This window comes from Polypterus senegalus, chromosome 14 (assembly GCF_016835505.1).
Source record: "Polypterus senegalus isolate Bchr_013 chromosome 14, ASM1683550v1, whole genome shotgun sequence".
NCBI lineage: Eukaryota > Metazoa > Chordata > Cladistia > Polypteriformes > Polypteridae > Polypterus > Polypterus senegalus.
In genome coordinates, this window is record NC_053167.1 from 85,460,928 (window position 1) to 85,481,457 (window position 20,530).

The following is a 20,530-nucleotide window of genomic DNA, read 5'->3' on the forward strand; positions in this document are numbered from 1 at the left end:
AACACATGGCTTTTTAGTTTATGCTTTTTCTATTTTTAGCAGCACAGTGAAAAGTTAAGAATAAACAGAAACGCAAAGGAATCCCATAACTCAGTAATATTTACATGACATTCACTGACCTGTTAAAGGTGTCATCCTGTTGTGATTCTTTCTCTTTTCTTTTCAAACCTAGAAATAGCAGACAAGATTTACAACTTGTTTAACGGCTATACAAGTGGGAAAGAACAGCAAACGGCCTATAACACTTTGATGGACTTGGGCTCGCCCACATTGCACCGGGTGCTGTACCACTATAACCAGCGCTATGAGAGCTTTGGTGAATTCACGTGGCGCTGTGAAGATGAGCTAGGACCCAGGTATGAACACCTTGAACATCACTGAAAACATCATTTTAATTGTGTTGCCATTAACACAAGTCAAAAAAAAAAATCTTTTTTCTGTTGTTTGCTAGCTTGAAAGTAAGCATTGTACATAACTGAATTGCTGGTGTATTTAGGTACTGAGAAAATACTGGCAATATATCTCCAAAGTGATAAGAATGTGCACATTTAGTTTCAGTTCTTCAGTGGTTCAAAGTAATTTTCATAAACTGGCCATGAACACTTTTTGAGCTTCTTTTTCTCAGATGGCTTCAGTGAACATTATAAACTGCAATGGTTAAATGAGTTAAATATTAAATTATACTTAAAGCCCTATTTGTTAAGAATCATCTTTTGTTGGAAGACAATAGGTTACGTGGCTAATGGCCACTTGTAACTTCTTTAGTGATTATGGTAAGATATTAGCAAAATGTAACTGAATATGACATTTCTTTACGCTCAAGATCCCAGCGTCAATATATTTTAATATTTTCCTGTGTTGTTTAACCTTGTGCTTATTTCAACAGCAATGATTTTTATCTTTGGAGTTACTTCTTGTGTCTTTGTTACTCCTGCTACTAAATTTTACGGCTCTGGGAAGTCAACGGTTTCAATCTACTTGATGGGTTAAACATAAAATCCTACCTTAATCAGCTTCTGTTCTTCCTCTATATTTGACTCAAACATAATTGTTTACAATTTGAAAGGCAGAAAACCACATTTTCAGAGGAGCGGAGGATCTAGTCATATAGCCCAAGTGATGCAAAATGTAGTCTCCCGAAATACGGCAGATTTGAGCCTTTTAATATCTGTGACAAAACTGCTCGATTAAATACCAGATTGTAGTCAACAACTTTTAGTTGTGGAGTTCTTTTTCCATTTTCATACAGATGAATCATAAGTGTATGTTTTTATTAATTCTGTTGTGTCAGTTAATCTATATTTTCTACTCTTGAAAAGTGTGAGAAATTCAGAAACTTTGCCACTGCTTTTGAGACTATTACTGATGTATATAAGTACTAGCTGTGCTACCCATCTAAGATGGCTTGAAATCAATCAACATAGAACTCAGTATTAATGTCTGCAGTGCACCATCAGTTAGAATGTATTTTGTAATGGATGTATAATAAAATGCATTACTACAAATGGGCGTGATTCATAATCTATTGGAAAGACCAATGCAATGCATTTTATTACAGAAAATGTTTGTGATGCACCATCTTTTGGAATGACAGAGACATAGGCACTTGTCCTTTTATTAAGTTGGATAATACAAAGTTTACTGACTGTCTAACTCACCCTTTCATACAATCATCAAAAAAAACACTGTTTAGTTAAAAAGCTGAAACTGGGCAGGATCGTATATTTAGGGCGCTAAGAAAGAACGTTTTCGGTATATCAATATTTTTGGGTAAAAAAAAAAAAATCTGTACAATAGAAAAATTAACATCTCAGAAATAATTTGACTGACCTGATTGAAATGTAATGACTACAGAAAAAAGCAAATTAGCCAACACAGTTGTCAACATTTATTAATATTACATTAACTTACATGCTTAGTGCAGTACTGACAGGGTGCTTAATTAAAATTAAGTTAGTGGCATAAGCAACTGGTATTAGCACTTGCCAAAATGAATGATGGGTGACTGAAGAAGAGACCGTGTCCTAGACAGGAAAAAACAGAAGTAATCACATTATAAGTATAGGTGCTGCCTCGCCAGAAGCAAACAGGCAGGGAGAGAAGAGGCAGAAGTGGCGTCCTCTGATCCAAGAATAGGGGGATAGACAACTATAAGTTTAAATGTAAAGAGTGCCCCACAAGCTACTTCACTGCAAAATACAGTCCCATCTATAAAGAGACCGGCACATCGCACTCCAATAAAGGTTACATTTGCATGTACATCTGCTTACTTTGAACTGGCCCCAACCCCAAAAGTAAAACCATTCCATTTATTATAGGCTCTGTCTAAATGTGCACCTTGCAAACATCATGCTGGTTGTAATAAGTTAAAGTAAAAAGTGATATGTTAGAACTTTATTGTCTGCCTATATCTATGGGGAAAAAATCAAACTTGAACATACAAGTGATGAAAAACATAAAAACTAATTTCTGAGTGAATGACATAAACATTTAAAAGTTATAAACATCTAATAATATATACTCAGATTTCACATTTATCCTACTGATCACCTGTTTCAGTTCAAAAGAATACACTTTTCTGTAAAATTGTGTTTTGCAATGACCATCAACAAAAGTCAAGTCACTAGGAAAAGCAGAAAAAAAGCAGGAATTGATATAAAGCAGGCATGTTTTACCCCTGTAATTCTGTGTATCAGGTTTAAGAGTAACCAGTTCCAGTGTCCTACTGATATTATTTTTAGTTGTTATTTGACTAACTCTTTTATCCAAGGTGATCTATAACATTTCAGATACAATTGGTTGCATTATTTTTGTTTTTCCAATTGGAGCACAGGATGGTGAAGTGACTTGCTCATCGTCATACATTGTCAGTATCAGGATTTAAACCTACAGTCTCTGGGCTTGAAGTCCTAAGTCCAGTGCCTTAATCACTATACCACACTATCTGACAATAATGTTGTACTGTGTTGTTGTTGTGTACAGGCAAGCACAAGTAAGTTATATAGTACTTCTCCTACATCCACTTAACTAACAGCGCTATAACTGAGGCCCGTTGTCTTATGAGATTTCCTGGATCAAGCTGAGTAACACAGCTAGTCCTATAATGAGATTAATTAAGTCTAAATATGGATAGGAACACTTTACTGTTATATGCTGCCTTTGCCTTAATCAAAGATTTGAGCAGATGCAGTCTAGGCAAAGGTTCATGCAATTGTTCTTACTCTTCTTTGATTACACTCAAACATTTTAATTTCTGAACACTTATGGGTGCATCTTATGGTGTCAGGCCCACTGTTCACAAAAAACACCTTTAAATTTTGCAGTAATGTATAATTTTATTGTATTTTCCTATTTTTGTGTTTTCCTCTCATAATATATGTATATTTATGTAGCAGAACAACTAAAACTAGAACATTCATGGAGATCTAAAAGTAGATACTGTTGTTTCATTTTTGATTCTCATTACATTAATATGAACTGGCCACTCTATGAGCATTTGGTTATAGGACAGAAAAGCATTTCAAATAAACCACTTCTCGACCTCCAAAAGATATTTTTACCTCTTCTTCATATAAAACTTTGAAATTTTCTGAAAGCAATGAACAAGGAAGGTGAAGGGTTTTGATATTAGAGACGAAAGAATCCATGAATAACTCATGCCAGGATTAAGGAAAGGTATTTTTGAAGCATCACATGCTGAATATAAAAGAAATCAGCAGCAAACATTTTTAACTCAATTGAACAAATTTTTCAATACTTTTGTTCAGCTTTAAACTGTCTATCATAATTACCAAACATTTTATGGGAAGCAAAAAGGTTGTCCAATGTTAATGTAATTATATTGCAAACTAAGTTCAACTAAACTATTGATCCATTTAGTGTATTTTCTCACATGCTCTTCTCTTGTTCCTCTCGGTATTCAACTTGCGCTTATTCCAGCAGCAATACTGAAAATGGTTGCCTTAGGTTACAGATTTTGTACCCAGTGAGTGCATTTCAGCACTCCTAAATTTGTCTCTCTGCTTTCTTGGATTCATATAAAAGCACACAGCTCTTGGCAATTGGCTTTCATTTTTCATCATGGTTATCTAAGCAATGAACTTACATAATACGACGAGCTCAACCAGGTATTTAATGGGTGCCGTAAGGCGAAGATCATGTCTTCAGAAGAGGACGTAATTTAGTGAGACAGTTCAATATTTCACTAACAGTGTTTCAAGGATGTACTGTAAATGTCTGATTTGGCTAAATACTGTTGAAGTGATTGTAATACTAAATAAACTCAAAAATAATAAATATTATAAGCCATAATTATAGAAACGTAGATGTTGTGCACAGCTAAAGAGAGCGTAATAAGTATTTATTTAATATTTGTTCCCTTTTATAGAAATCTTAATAAATATTTTGCCAAAAAACTAATAAAGTAACAGTATATACTGTAGTATACTGTAATATATACTATACTGTATATAATGTTTAAGTAAACATATTACATCAGTGTATATATATAATGTAGATGGATGGAATTAACTCATGTGCAGTATATTTAATTTAGTATAATTGTTAATAATGGCTAGGAAATATTTACAAATATCACAAGATTACTAAAGCTAGTTATTATAACATAACTTTGCAACCAGTTGCAAAATTTATTACAAATTAAACATAATGGATTCTATTTCAGTGTATAGAAAAAACATCATATTGGTTAATAATAACTAACAAAATACCCACGCTTCGCAGTGGAGAAGTACTGTGTTAAAGAAGTTATGAAAAAGAAAAGTAAACATTTTAAAAATAACGTAACATGATTGTCAATGTAATTGTTTTGTGACTGTTATGAGTGTTGCTGTCATCAAGGATTTGATTATCATTATTTCTTTCAATTAGGTTTGTATTTGGAGGATGTGTTGTGTTCAAGTTATATTCCGTGTTTGTCAACTGTTGGAAAGATAACAGGTTTCATTCATCGAACTGTTCACTACCCAAATCGGTACTCGTGAATGTACGATGTTTAACAGGCATTCCCGGTATTAAGTTGTGGATTTGCCTGCGAATATTTAGCGGCAGCGTGTCTATGAACTTAATTTAAACTTAAGCTTTACACCTTGCTTTCCTATTGATATGTCTACAAAGGCTTGTTCAGATTCACAGGGTTGTTCCTTTCTTACTGCATCAATAAACAGCTTGTCTTCCTTTTTATCTAAGACATTACACACTGCATGCACGGGTTTACTTTTCCCAGTCCTGAAAACTTTAGTGAAGTGGTTCAATTTACCACATTTTTTACACTGTCTTCCTTTAGCTGGAAATTGACTTTTTCCACCGTGTGCTTTGTTTCCGCAGTACCTGCACTTATGAATATGCTTGTATGTGTCACACGCTTCATATTCTTTTGCTGCCTTCTCAATTGTGTAATGCGTTTTTTGTTCAGCGCTCTTTGGAGGTCTTGCTTTTTGGGTGCGTACTGCATTCACAGTCAGTTCATGTGAGCCGCTATGAGTACATGCATCGAAGGTTCTCAGCTGTGGTTGTGCTATCTCGTGCGATCTTGCGATGTCCATGGCTTTATTTAATGTTAGCTCAGACCCGGCACTTAAAAGTTTCTGTCACACTTTCGCTGAGTTTGTGGCAAACACTATTCTATCCCTGACCATCTAATCTTCGTTTGCATAAGCACAGTCCTTCACCAGCAATTTTAACTCCATTACAAAGTGATCAAAAGTGTCGTTTATACCCTGTGTCTTCTCATTAAACTTGTATCTCGTGAATATCTCGTGCGATCTTGCGATGTCCATGGCTTTATTTAATGTTAGCTCAGACCAGGCACTTAAAAGTTTCTCTCGCACTTTCGCTGAGTTTGTGCCAAATACTATTCTATCTCTGATCATCTCATCTTCGTGTGCATAAGCACAGTGCTTCACCCACGAATATTTAGCAGCAGCGTGTCTATTGGATTGTTGCTGACGGATGGCCTTATATGGGCAGGCACTCAATTATGTGGGAGGCATGATGATGAGGGACGCAACTCCGCCTCACACGGCGACCGAGCTGCAGGCTATGGCCGTATATATGTATGTAAGAAGGTTCCAGTTATGACCGTTACGCATAGAATTTCTAAATGAAACCTGCCTAACTTTTGTAAGTAAGCTGTAAGGAATGAGCCTGCCAAATTTCAGCCTTCTACCTACACGGGAAGTTGGAGAATTAGTGATGAGTCAGTGAGTCAGTCAGTCAGTCAGTGAGGGCTTTGCCTTTTATTAGTATAGATTTAACCTAAAGAAAAAACAGATTCAGTTCAAAGAAGAGTTCATACCATTGTAGTAAACACATTAAATACTTCCTATAATGGGTTTAATTAAATTTTCTATAAATTTCAGCTGGAATATTTTTATGCATATTATATTTAGCACACATCTAATTTGAACATCTTTTCATTGGTTCAAGATGAGTTAACTTTAAGTTTTTATAACAGTATGTTTTCTATCTGTCGCTGTTTGGGGCATATCATTTTTTTACATTTTTTAAAGGTTATTTTCCATGTGCACTATTGTTTGTTTGCGTCGACAACCTATACAGTATAGCTCACAAGAATGACACAAATGTCTGCAGAAATAGAATTGTTCCTTGTTGTGACTTGTTTCATAGCCACATAGACCTTTTTTTTTATTAGCAGGTTAATCCCGCCCCTCTTATAATGGGTTGTTCACAATTATAACTGGGTTAACTTTCAAAATTATTACTTTGTAGCAAAATTATAACATTGTGTATATGCTTTTTCACTTGTAAACAGGAGGAGATTCAGCATGGACATATTGGTCTATACAAATATAAAAATCCTCTTATAAAGTATCCATTTAGTTTTATAGTTAATGTTTTGATGAATGGCCAGAGTTAATCTCTAGCTAGTATGTGGTCTTTTTGTCTGAATAGGCCAATTGTAAGTTTATAACCAAATTCCCTTTACTCAGGCAACATTCTTTGTGTCTTATGTCACTAGAAAATGGTGAAAAGCCCACAACATGGGCTCCTACTCCCTGTTTTCTCTTCCAAATGAGCTGCCTGCCTTCTTTCCCCAGCAGACCACTCATAATTTGCAGTGATGTGATGTTTTAGGATGATTGAGGGCTTACTTCAGAAACAAAAAGATTTATTTTTCTCAAAGACTTAGAATTAAACTTAAAAAAGGCAAACTTTTCAGAGAACATACACTATTTTTTCTAACTGGACCATAGTCAGAATGGAGTTGCAAAGCCATATTAACAGTGAGTGAAGGCAAAGGACAGATAATCAAAAATCAGAATATCAAATACTAAACTTTCCATAATCACTAATTCACTGGTTGAATTTGTATCTCAGACTAAGCAACTAGTGGCACTGCATCTTAATTTATCAGTTCACATCCAGAGGGAAGTCCTTAGCAACTCATTATCTGCCTGCAAGAGCTTTCAACATGTTGATGTGATGCAGTTAGAAATAAAGTGAAAAAGAATAAAAAAAAAATTCAAACAAAGAAATAACATTCAGATTAATACATAATACATGAAAATAAAATTTGCAAAATATAAAACTGAAAAATATGCAGAATGCAACAAAATAAAATTAAACAGATGAAACAGGATCCCCATTTCTTGGGACATACGCTTTTAATGTATGAATCTTACGTGTTTTATTCTTGCACTGGGACCATGCTTCAGTCTTATAGTGTTTTCTGGTAGTATTGTGATTTTGTGTATTTTTGCTGTGTGGGAATATGTAAAATGCCAGGTTACCTTATGTGTTAGCAGTAACAACAACAGCATTTATTTATATAGCACGTTTTCATACAAATGATGTAGCACAAAGTGCTTTACAAGATGAAGAAAGAAAAAAGAAAAATATAAAAATAAGATTAGGCAATACTAAGTAACAAAGAGTAAAGTAAGGTTCAATGGCAAGAAGGACCAAAATCTGCAGGGATTCCAAGGCCACGAGACCGCCCAGCCGATACTGGGCATTCTGCCTCACATAAATGATCTAAAACAGTCCTCATGGTTTACAGGCTTCACATGGAAGGATTAGATGATGATTTTTTTTAGTTAAGTCAGACACATGTTATCGGGACCCAGAAAAATTGAAAAATTTTCAAACGCTTCAGAACTAAACTGTGCTGGTATACCAGGGATCCATCAATTAATGGATCTTCTATAACATAAAAAGTGCTCAGCTCTCATAACCATTTTACAAGTACATTTGTCCAGTTATTAGCATTTGTTTTTACACTTTGAGAAGGATAAGTGGACCAATAATGTTAACTACACTCTGGCATGAAGTGGACCATCATTTGCTTTCTTTTTACATTTCAAATTCAAAGATTCAGCTGTGCTAATCTGTGCCAGATGTCAAAATTTAAATAAACTAAATAGTGTCTGGTTATATATAGTCTTTCGAAAAAGCTCATGAAAAGTTAAACATGTCAAAGATGAATGTCCAGGGCGGCAATGATTTAGTAATCGATATTCATGAAATGCTTTAGCTGACGATCAGATGAAAACGGTTGCACATTGCTGGTGTCCTCTCCTGATGTCACTCTGACTCTTCTTCTTGGAATCGCCGTCTTCTGACGTTGCCTTTCAGACGAGGCATATTTATCATAAGATTCCACATGGCATGGCTTGCTTTCCCAGGCTGTAAACCAATTTAGTAATTCTTAGTCCAAGATGCCCATTTGTTCTCAGGCTGTAAAGTAATTGAATACAGCTTCAAGCATCGGCACGTCTTCCTTTCCCAAACTTTAAACCAATTTAGTCCTAGGTGCCCATCTTTTCACAGGTGATAAAATAATCATTATAGCTTGAGGCATCTCCTGGGTTTTCTGCTCCGTTGAAATAGATGTTATTGTGATTGATAATTGTACAATTCAGCAAAACAGGATGTTTTAAAGTCCGGCCTCCTTAAGTATTAATTTATCCAGTCCATTTCAGAAAAATATTTGTTTTAAAGTGATAAAATTTGTTAACTGTCCTTGTAAGATTACGTTAATTTTTGTTTGTTTAAGCAAAAAATAAAATATAAAATCCATGACACTACAACATCCTTGAGATTGTTTCTTCCAGAGTGGCACTACCACAAATGGAAATATATCTCTGGCATGGCATATCTCTTCATTTTTCATTAAGTAAATTGTTGCAAAGTCAAATGTTCATTTATTTTTACTTTTACAATTGCATCTCCTTTATCCAGATATTGTCTAAATGAAAAACACATCTTTATATCCACGTATCTTAGATAGATAGATAGATAGATACTTTATTAATCCCAAGGGGAAATTCACATACTCCAGCAGCAGCATACTGATAAAAAACAATATTAAATTAAAGAGTGATAAAAATGCAGGTAAAACAGACAATAACTTTGTATAATGTTAACGTTTACCCCCCCGGGTGGAGTTGAAGAGTCGCATAGTGTGGGGGAGGAACGATCTCCTCAGTCTGTCAGTGGAGCAAAGTTGGAGTTAAAAAAGGAAAAAAAAAAACACTTCATGGGGTGTATATACCTTTTCCTATATGACTGTATATGTATTTATAAAAAATCTTAAATATTACTCAGTGTACATTTTGTTGAATGATTTAGACAGATTTTAAATAATTTCATGGATCTTGTAATACAGTATTAGGTTTAAAAACAAAAAGCAGATGCAGTTTTTTTCAGTAATACAGAAATCATAGGACACATTTTTTGTGTATTGAAGTAAATACATTTTATTTATTTTTTTTGTTCTTTATTTCACCTTATACAATTTTTTGTATTAGGAATTTGTTAGTTTTTGCATACCCCTTGGGGTCAGAGCACAGGGTCAGCTATTGTACAGTGCCCCTGGAGCACTTGAAGGTTAAGGGCCTAGCAGAGTAGGATCTCTTTTGGCAGTGATGGGGATTCGAACCGGCAATCTTCGGGATACCAACGCAGATCCTTAGCCTCAGAGCCACCACTTCACCCTATTTGAATACAAGGCTGCTTTAGAAGCACCACAAAAGTGTTTGCTGCAAATATTTTACTTGTTTGTTACTGCTTAACCTTATGTCATCCAGGATAAAAATACAGTGTAATAAAAAAGATAGATTTGGAAACCTCAAACATTTGATAAATCAGTCAAAGGGGACCCATTTTCATTACGGAATGCTGACTTTCTAGATCTTCTTACAATTTGCATGATAAACCAAATGTTTTACCCTCATATTCTTTCAGGGAGAAAAGAGAGAAAAAATGTAACTTACTTTGTTCATAAACAGCCTCAGTTTTAACACTTATTCTCATACACTCAGACCCCCAAGGAATTTACTCTTAAGGTTTTGTCGGATAAACTCATTTAAAGGTTTTTAATGAAAATCAGAAGTGACAAAACTCTGAGTGATTCAAGCCAGATTTTTCTCAGGCAGGACATTCATCTAATTGAGTTTTCAAGGTTGAGCAAAAGCTCCAATGAACTCAGAAATTCAAGCCAAATAAAAAGACTTAATTCAGTCCAGCAAGCAAAGTCTCTTCTATTTCAAAAGGGTATTTATAACATAAAAAGTGCTCAGCTCTCATAACCATTTTACAAGTACATTTGTCCAGTTATTAGCATTTGTTTTTACATTTTGAGAAGGATAAGTGGACCAATAATGTTAACTACACTCTGGCATGAAGTGGACCATCGTTTGCTTTCTTTCCATACCTTTTCAAATTCAAATAGACAGTTGTGCTAATATGTGCCAGATGTCAAAATTTAAATCAAAAAAGTCCTGTAGCCCAGAATAAATAATATTATAGGCTTCAACCTATACTTCCTCATTAAATCTTAACTTTACAAGAACCCACGGACAAACATTATTATAAGTGGTTATTCTAATTGTTTTTGAAAGCATTCAAAGTATGAGATGATTTCACCTGTTTTGGTATGTGGTTCCATATGCTACTCCAATTTAACAAGATCTTATTTCCAAATGTTCAGACCTTGGGGATTTTATGATCATCTTTTTGAATACCATAAATTTTGACTTTGAAAGATTAGTTTACAGAACTGAGACACTGTTGTTCATCATGTCAGCTGTCTTGTGTTGATGGGAACCAAAATTTAAAAAATATCTTATCTTAAAAGCAAATTACAAATTTTCCTGGCTACTTTGCCATCAGCAGAGGCCTACAGAGCTATCATCATTGAACTTGTGTTATTCAACAAATTTCCCTTTCTCTGGCAAACTTAACATTCTTTCACAGGCTTCCATCTTTTGTATTTTTATTTTCTCTCAAGCATTTAATTTTCAGTACTAAAAAGAAAAAAAAATATTTATCTTTTTGTCATTTGGCCTTCTTACTCCTTAACGCTTATAGCATAATGTAACATTTTCAAACTTGCCTAATCTAATTCAGCATCACAGGGGCCTCTTTATGGCTTATACTTCAGTTAATATATATGATAAAAAGTATGTCTTATGACAAATGATTTTGAAACAATTCACTTTGTCACCAACACTTTAAATATAACTTATTCCGGCCCAGCAATTATAATATGTAGTGAATTCAACCATGTGACTTTGCAAGGAACTATGACAAATGTCAATCAGCTTGTGTTGTGTTCCATTCAAGGAAATAACAAGCTGGACCAGCTCTATTCAAATGTTAAGGATGCCTTTAAGTGTAAACTACTAACACACTTTAGGCAGATCTGACCATAACCTGATTCATCTTATTCTCAGCTGCAAGCGTTTTATAAGACAGTAACCTGTTACCACCAGAATATTAAGGAAGTGAAGCCTGGAGGTTGAAATGGCTCAGAATGACTGCTTCCAAATGACAGATTTGTGAGTCACATAGGAGCAATATTGAGAGACTCAGTCACTGTATCAGAGACTACCTTATCTTTTGTGTTGACACTGTAGTGCCCTCAAAGACAATATGTTACTTTCCAAATAACAAGCCCTGGATTATTAAGGAGCAAAAAGGAAGAAAAAGAGACAATTGAAATCCGATGGCAAAGAGGGTCTAAAGCAGTGATTCCCAAACTCGGTCCCGGGGGCACACTGTAGCTGCAGGTTTTTGTTCCAACAAGCTTCTGTTTTTAATTAGACTCCTGGGCTAATTAAGTGATGTGTTATTTATCAAGTTCTGTGTTTTGGGAAGAATATAGAAATTAGAAAACTAAGTTTGATATATATATATATATATATATATATATATATATATATATATATATATATATATATATATATATATATATATATATATATATATACAAAGCCCAAACTCACTCACTCACTGACTCATCACTAATTCTCCAACTTCCCGTGTGGGTGGAAGGCTGAAATTTGGCAGGTTGATTCCTTACAGCTTCCTTACAAAAGTTGGGCAGGTTTTATATCGAAATTCTACGTGTAATGGTCATAACTGGAAGCAGTTTTTCTCCATTTACTGTAATGGAGATGAGCTTCAACGCCGTGGGGCGGAGTTTCATGTGACATCATCACGCCTGCCACGTAATCACGCAGTACATAGAAAACCAGGAAGACCTCAAAAAAGCGCTCAAGAAAACATGCATTATATAATTGAGAAGGCAGCGAAACAATAAGAAGCGAGCGAGTGACATATACTACCATATTCATGAGTTCTGCTACTTCGGAAACAAAGCACGATGTAAACCTACACTTTAAATTAAGTTCATAGACAGGCTGCCTCTGGCGTTTGGAATTTAGTGCCTGCCCATATAAGGCCATCCGTCAGCAGCAATCCAATAGCAAACTGCCACGGGTAAATATTCACGGGTGAAGGACTGTGCTTATGGAGAGGAAGATGAGATGGTCAGGGTGGTGTTTGACACAAACTCAGCGAAACTGCGAGAGAAAGTTTTAAGTGCCAGGACTAAGGTAACATTAAATACAGCCATGGACATAGCAGGAGATGGCACCAGCACAGCTGGGAACCTTCGATGCATGTACACCGAGCGGCTCACGTGAACTGGCGCGTGCACAGATAAAAGGCAACAGTTCCAAAGAGCTGAACAAAACCCGAATTACACAATTGAAAAGGCAGCAAAAAATATGAAGCGTCTCATACATACAAGCATATTCATAAATCCAACTACTGCGGAAACAAAGCACACGTTGGAAAAAGTCAATGTCCCGCTAAAGGAAGACAGTGTAAAAAAAACCCGTGCATGCAGTGTGTCAGGTCTCAGATAAAGAAGAAGACGAGCTGTTTATTGATGCAGTAAGAAACGAATCGATGAAAGAAACCTGTCATCTTTACAACGATTGACAAACACGGAATGTAACTTGAACACAACACATCCTACAAATACGAACCTGATTGAAAGAAATAATGATAATCAAATCCTTGATGACCGCAACACTCAGTAACACTCACAAAACAAATACTGTATATTGACAGTCATGTTACGTTATTTTTAAAATGTTCCCTTTTCTTTTTCTACCTTTTTAACACACTACTTCTCGCTCGATACGCTGGTATATATATATGTATATATATATACCCGATCTACATACTCGAATAATGGATACTTTATTCGCCATCAATGATTGTTTTGGTAAAGCCATACTCAGTGTATTCATTAGATGAGCGGTAAAAAGTAAGGCGAGGGAGGATGAATAATTGAGGCATGCAGGCTGTAGTGCGCGTCAACTCTATCTGAATTGCGCGATCACATTTGAAAAAATATATCTTTTCAAGTTCTATTTAGTCCATATGTGTCAAACTCAAGGGCAGGGGCCACATCCGCCCGGCGTGTAATTATATCAGGCCCGAGATCATTTTATATACTGTATTATTGTTATTAAAGCCGGGTATATGAAGCGCTGGTAACACAATAAACTACAGATCCCATAATGCAGCGCTTCAGCTGCCTTGCCAAACACTTAACACGTTAATCAAGTCTACCTTATGATGCGGCAAGTTATTGCGAAGCTAGAGTTATTGCGCACTGAGTTTGCACGGCGCTTTGGTGACTTTGAAGAACAAAAAAAGTCCGTCTACATGCGGCTCGAACGTTGTGCATGTTTGGTAGCACATATCTGTGTGAGAAGCTCTTCTCAGTGATAAAGACTAACAAAACAGCACACAGGAGTCGCCTCACTGATGAGCACCTGCAATCCATCCTGAGAATCTCCACAACACAGAACCTCACACCAAACAGAAACGAACTTGTGGCCAAAAAGATGCCAGGCGTCCAGCTCTAAAATGACATATGAGCAAAGACAACTGAATGATTTGATTTGTTATTGCACGTAAGAGCGGAGTCAACCGTTTTAACAAACAGCGTATTGCACTGATACTGAAATAGCTGTGTGTGTATATATGTAGATATGTATGTATATGTATATATATGTTTATATATGTGTGTGTGTATGTATGTATATATATATATATGTATTTGTGTGTATATATGTGTGTGTATGTATATGTGTGTATATATGTGTGTTTATATATGTAGATATATATGTATGTATATATGTGTATATGTATAGATATGTATATATATATATGTTTATGTGTGTGTGTGTGTATATATATATATATATATATATATATATATATATATATATATATATATACAACAACACTCATCACTCACAACAGTGACAAAACAATTACATTGACAATCAGGTTACGTTATTTTCAAAATGTTTCCTTTTCTTTTCATTGCTTCTTTGACACACTACTTCTCCGCTGCGAAGCGCGGGTATTTTGCTAGTATATATATAATATTAAAATGTACCAAGCAGTTATAAAGGAATAATGTATTTTTTTCTTTTTAACAATATTTTCATCTTGATTTTCATTCTACTTTTCTAGGTGTTCTGATTGTTTAATTCATCCATTATTTACTAATTAGTGGGTCTGATGTTAAAGTAGTTGCAGCCTTTGATTATTCAGTATTGATTGCCAGCATGTCTGCTCTGCTCATTTTTAACTGTCAGTAATAAGATACAACGAAGGGCACAGAGAAAGGGCAAAATATAATGAAATCAACCAAAGAGAGTTAAGCATTTAAATCTATAGCAAAAGCAGAAATATTTCTAAATGTCTTATAAATATAAAAATCATGCTGTTGTGCTTTTCTGAATGTAGAATAAAAGAAAAAATACCAGCTAATTAAATTAGATCAGGTTAAGGTGTTGCCACTGATTAGGAATCTGGTTGGAACAAAAACCTACAGGCACAGGGGGTTCCCAGGACTGAGGCTGGGAAACACTGGTCTAAAGGATGTACAGCGTGTGATGAAGAAAAAAAATGTGTAAAGGAAAGGAAGCTTACAAAGCTAAAATAGAAAGCAAACTCACTAAGTATAACATGAAATATGTCTGAAAAGGACTGGACTTAATTACAGGAATCTAGGGCTGAAGTGCTAAAAGGGAATGTGGACAAAGCTAACACCCTGGACCCATTTTTTTTATAGATTTTCTCTCCCACTGCCGCCTCCTACCAATGGTCAGTCTCCCCATGCATCCTTACTACATCAACAAGTTCACCTTTGACCACTAGTATGGGCTGCCCATAATTAAAGACAAATTAAGGAGACAATTGGAGAAGCTTAACACAAGAAAAGTAGTGGGACCAGAGTCTGTCCTGAAGTTCTTAATGCCTGTGCTTACTAATTTTGTGGTACCCTCTGACACCTGTTCAGTCTGTCCTTAAGGCTCCAGGAAGTATCGTTGCTGTGGAACACATCCTGTATTGTTTCTGTCCCAAAGAAGGCAGGCCTCTTTACCTAAATACTAGAGTCTTGTGGCACTATTATGTCACACAATTAAGATCTTGTAGAGACTTGTTCTGGATTATATGAGTCCTTTTGTGGTAGACCACCTGGACCCATTTCAGTCTGCCTATCAGACAAAGATTGGAGTGAAGGATACAGTTATCTATCTGCTCCACAAGGCTCATTCTCACCTGAACAAAACTGTGAGGATTATGTTTTTTGATTCCTCCAGCACCTTCAGTACCATCTTGGGTAAGTTCAGAGATAAGCACATGGAATCAGCCTATGGTGTCCTGGATTATGGACTATCTGTCGGGCAGACTGCAGTTTGTGAGACTCAAGGACTGTGTTTCTGATATGGATATGAGCAACACTGGAGTACCACAAGGAACAGTCCCATCTCCTTTTCTCTTCACACCTCAGACTGTAAAAAGAATATCAGGTCATGTCAGTGTGCAGGAATTCTCAGATGAATCTGAACTTATGGAGTGTATTGATTAGGGTGATGAGACGGAGTACAGGAGTCAGGTAGAGAACTTTGTTTTTTGGTGAACAAAGAATTGTCTGCAACTTAACATCAGCAAATTCAAGGAACTGTTTATTATTTTTTGCAGTAGCAAGGAGCCTCTATATCCAGTCACCATTCAGGGAGTGGGTGTAAAGGTGGCAGGTCTCATAAAACAGAGGAATTATATCAGGAAGGGCAGAGTAAGCTGTTTTTCCTTAGGAGATTGCATTCCTTTAATGTGTGGTGACATCTTTCACACCTTCTACAACTCTGCGATGACCAGTGTGATTTTCTATGCTGTGGTGTGCTGGACTGGCAATATCTACGAGAGAGGCCCACTGAATCAACAAGCTAATTAAAAGGGCAGGCTCAGTTATAGGATGTACTCTGGACCCCCTGGAGGTCATAGCAAAAGGAGAACATTTAAACAAAATTGAGTGCCATTATAAACAATACTGCACATCCTCTCTCTGACACACTAACACTAAGTGGTTTCAGCCATCAAAAATTTTGAAGAAGTGTGTCAAGAAACACTGCTGGGGCTCCTTCATACCTACAACAATATGTCTGCATAATGCTTCACTGTGATTGTGACTTCCAACTCAGAAGTTTTCTTTCTTTTTGATTTTTCTCTTTTTCAGTCTTTGTGATGTGTGTGTTCAAACCATAATGTGTGTCAGTTTATCTATGTATGTATGTATGTATTTATTTATTTAAAGAGCTTTTATGAAAAACCAAAAACAAACAAAAAAAAACTCAATGGAATAATTCCTAGTTTACATGGAGGTTGCTGTGTCCACTTAGCCATTTCTAGCGAGCTTTAGAATGACAATAGAAGTTGATGAATATAGTATTGTGAAGTAAATTGTTTTTAATATTTCTTTTCCTATATACAGTGTCTTGTCCCCCCTATTATTTTCTCTTTTTTGTCTCAGTTTCTAATCTATTATTAATACAGTAATGTAAGAGATTTTCCATCTGATCTACAAAAGTATACATCATGCAAAATCCAAAAAAAAGTATAAACTTTAAACAGTTTATTAAAGCGGGAGAATCAAAATTGAAAGATTGAAAAAAGTATTCCTACCCTTTGTAAATTAAACCCTATCTTTGCTCGGGTGCAGTATATTACCAACTAATCCAATTAGTAAATGGTGTCCACCTGTGTTGGAAATGGGTGCATCACATATTCTCAGTTAATTTATGGTGATAAATCTCCTCACTCTTGCAGAAGTTCAGTAGTATGGTGCAGATTTTACACAAAGCAAGCCAAAATGAAGACAAAAGCACATTCACATCAAGCCATAAATATAATAATAGAGAAGATAAAATGGTACAGGACCATCTCAAAATGTCTGAACATACCTTGGAGCTCAGGAAACTACAGCCGCACTGCCTAGGTCAGGCACCTTACAATTAGCTCTAGGACAAGAAAGGCACTTGTCATAGAGGCCATTGTGATGTCTAACATCATTGTGAGTTGCAGTCAGTGAATTTGATTGGAGAGGTTGTTCTCAGTTCAATAATTTCCAAGGCTTTTTACAAAAAGTTTATTTATGGCAAGAAGTAATTGCTGGGAAAAAATGTCCTTGCCAGTAATACATTTTCAAAACGTTACTTGGAACATATCAAAAAGACTTGTGATGAAACTGAAGTGGAACTTGGTTTGAACACTAAGTGTTGTGTGTGATGTTATCATCTGGCAGATGATGTCAACCCCAGCATACTATGTGGTGATGGCAGCATCATGTTGTGTGGATGTTTTTCAGCAGTAGAGACTAGCAAGTCTACTCATGATTGAGGGGAAGATGAATGCTGCCAATGTCTTAATTAGAAACTATTTATTTACAACTAAAGCAATATATTTTGTAGGCTCAGTATTAGTTATCTTGCCTGTTACAATTCAGAACCTTTACTTGCCAGTTTTAGTTTTTAGCAGCTGCATTTAAGTTTTAATTGTTGCCTGTTTTCTTAACCAGACATTAGTTAATAATGAAATGTAGAGAAACAGCAAACCGGCAGCTCTCCAGCTAATGTGCTTCCTTTTAAATCTGTGCATATGCATTATAAAGTATCTGTGTTAAAAATGTTTAGAAATAAGTGAGTGGGGAATTGGAAGAACCATTAATTTTAAATCTGTTCTGGACCACAAAACACATGGATAATGTTCTCAGAGAAGGAAACTCTACAATGGAATTAAAATTTCTCTTCGAAGAATGAATGGAATAACAAGCCAAATAGTTAAATACCAAGTTTCATTATCAGCAAGGACGGTCTATAAATTAAGAAACTATTTGGAAGGAAAATCTGCAGCCAATGTGGCCCTCTAGGACGCGTAGCTGAGAAGGACATTTGCTTCTTAATAGGACAATGACCCAAAACACTTTGCATGAGCAACAATGGAATGGCTTAAAAATGAAGACAACTAAGTCTTGACCTTAACTTCATCAAAAATTGACCGTATATACTCGCAATTAAGTCGTGTCTTGAAACCCGAAAAATCGATCATAAAATCAAACCCTGACTTATACACCCGTTCAAAAATACAACTTAATTTTAAATTTTTTTTATGTTCTTGCTTCCTCCAGTCTCACACCAGTTTCTCAGACACATTGAATTTTGCTGCAGCAGTGCAGTTACCAATTTCTTTCACCACTTCAGCGACTTTTAATTTAACACTAGAATTACCAGAGCCTACGAAACACTTGTAGATCTGTCCTACCTTAAATCGCTTCGCACCTTTCCATCAGTGTCTTTTGTCCTGTAAATGTGTTGATAAGCATCAATAAGCAAGCAGACAGCTATCACATCCCCCACCACTGCACAGTTTTCTCAGCTCAAGTCTGTTTACCTGTGTGTCAGTTGTTTGGAGTTGTATAGAGTGAGAAGTCAATTAAAATCACACCTTTTATAAATACTATATTGTTATTTGGAACACTAGCATTTCATATGTGTTCCGTGTCTACACAAATCTATATAAAGAAAACACAACGTTAAAACAGAAACATTTTTCATGCTTTAGTAATAATTGACAAAATGTAGACGTGAAGTGTATAATGTGTTAAGCTTGAATTCCAAATGTCAAATAAACACTTTCACAAAAGGTACAAATATAACAGAAAAAGTGTGCTTCTATTCAAGAATATAACTGCAGAAAAAGAACCTGCGTTAGGATGCGACATTGACACGCATTTACTATGACCGCTTCGGTGGTGCAACGGTATCAACTGTTGACTGGTAATCAAAACTTCACGGGTTTGATCCCGGATGAATCTGTTTTGAGAAGTGAGCTGCTCTTATTCTTACTATTTTAGAATAAAAACATACATTTGATTTCAGTCTGTAACAGCCGGTGTAAATGTATAATACTTGTAAAGGTTAGCTTTGCTTTTTTTTTTTTTATTCAGTTTTATTCTCTCAGTCGCGTTCACGATCGTATCCCCCTCCCCATCTGACACTGCTGTTTTCGCATAAGGATGCGCTATAGCTCTGCTGTCTACTTGTGACTTTAAGTTATATTCTTGATTAGAAGCACACTTGTTCTGTTATATTTGTACCTTTTCTGAAAATGTTTATTTGATATTTGGAATTCAAGCTTAACACATTATACACTTCATGTCTACATTTTGTCAATTATTACTAAAACATGAAAAATGTTTCTGTTTTAATGATGTGTTTACTGTACATAGATTGTTGTAGACACGGAACACACATGAAATGCACATGTTCCAAATAACAATATAGTATTTATAAAGGTGTGATTTTGCTTGACTTCTCACTCTATACAACTCCAAGCAACTGACATGTAGGTAAACAGACATGAGCTGAGAAAACTGTGCGGCGGTGGGGGATGTGATAGCAGGCTGCTTGCTGTTTATCAACACATTTACAGGACACAAGACGCTGATGGAGAGGTGCGAAGCGATTTAAGATGGGATGGATCTACAAGTTTTTTCGTAGGCTCTGGTAATTCTAGTGTTAAAACCAGCTTCATATTTTCATCTAATCGAACGCTTCATCGTAGATAAGTGATGCTCTTACCATAAAGGCATATGAGGGTGTGAGATACAAAAAGCAAAAAACAGTGAAAAAGTTGCTTCAGAATAGTTTGGGTATTACTGTGTGGTCATGTAGACACAATACATACAAAAAAGGCAGAGTGCTCCATGGTTACTCTCTCTGGTGGGCATTAGTATATCATAATCTCTTGGACCATTAGTGTGAGTTTTCCACATTCAACTTACAGGTGCTGGTCATAAAATTAGAATATCATGACAAAGTTGATTTATTTC

General features: G+C 35.7%; 1 protein-coding gene across 3 annotated transcripts in view; it reads left to right on the plus strand.

The window, feature by feature from the left end:
• astn1 (astrotactin 1) overlaps nt 1-20,530 on the plus strand; it is a 1,272,040-nt gene that overhangs the window by 1,238,343 nt on the left and 13,167 nt on the right. For all 3 annotated transcript variants that reach the window (XM_039734841.1, XM_039734842.1, XM_039734843.1), the window contains one exon: nt 173-356. In XM_039734841.1, coding sequence (XP_039590775.1) covers nt 173-356 — 184 coding nt within the window. The remainder of the gene's footprint in view (nt 1-172; nt 357-20,530) is intronic.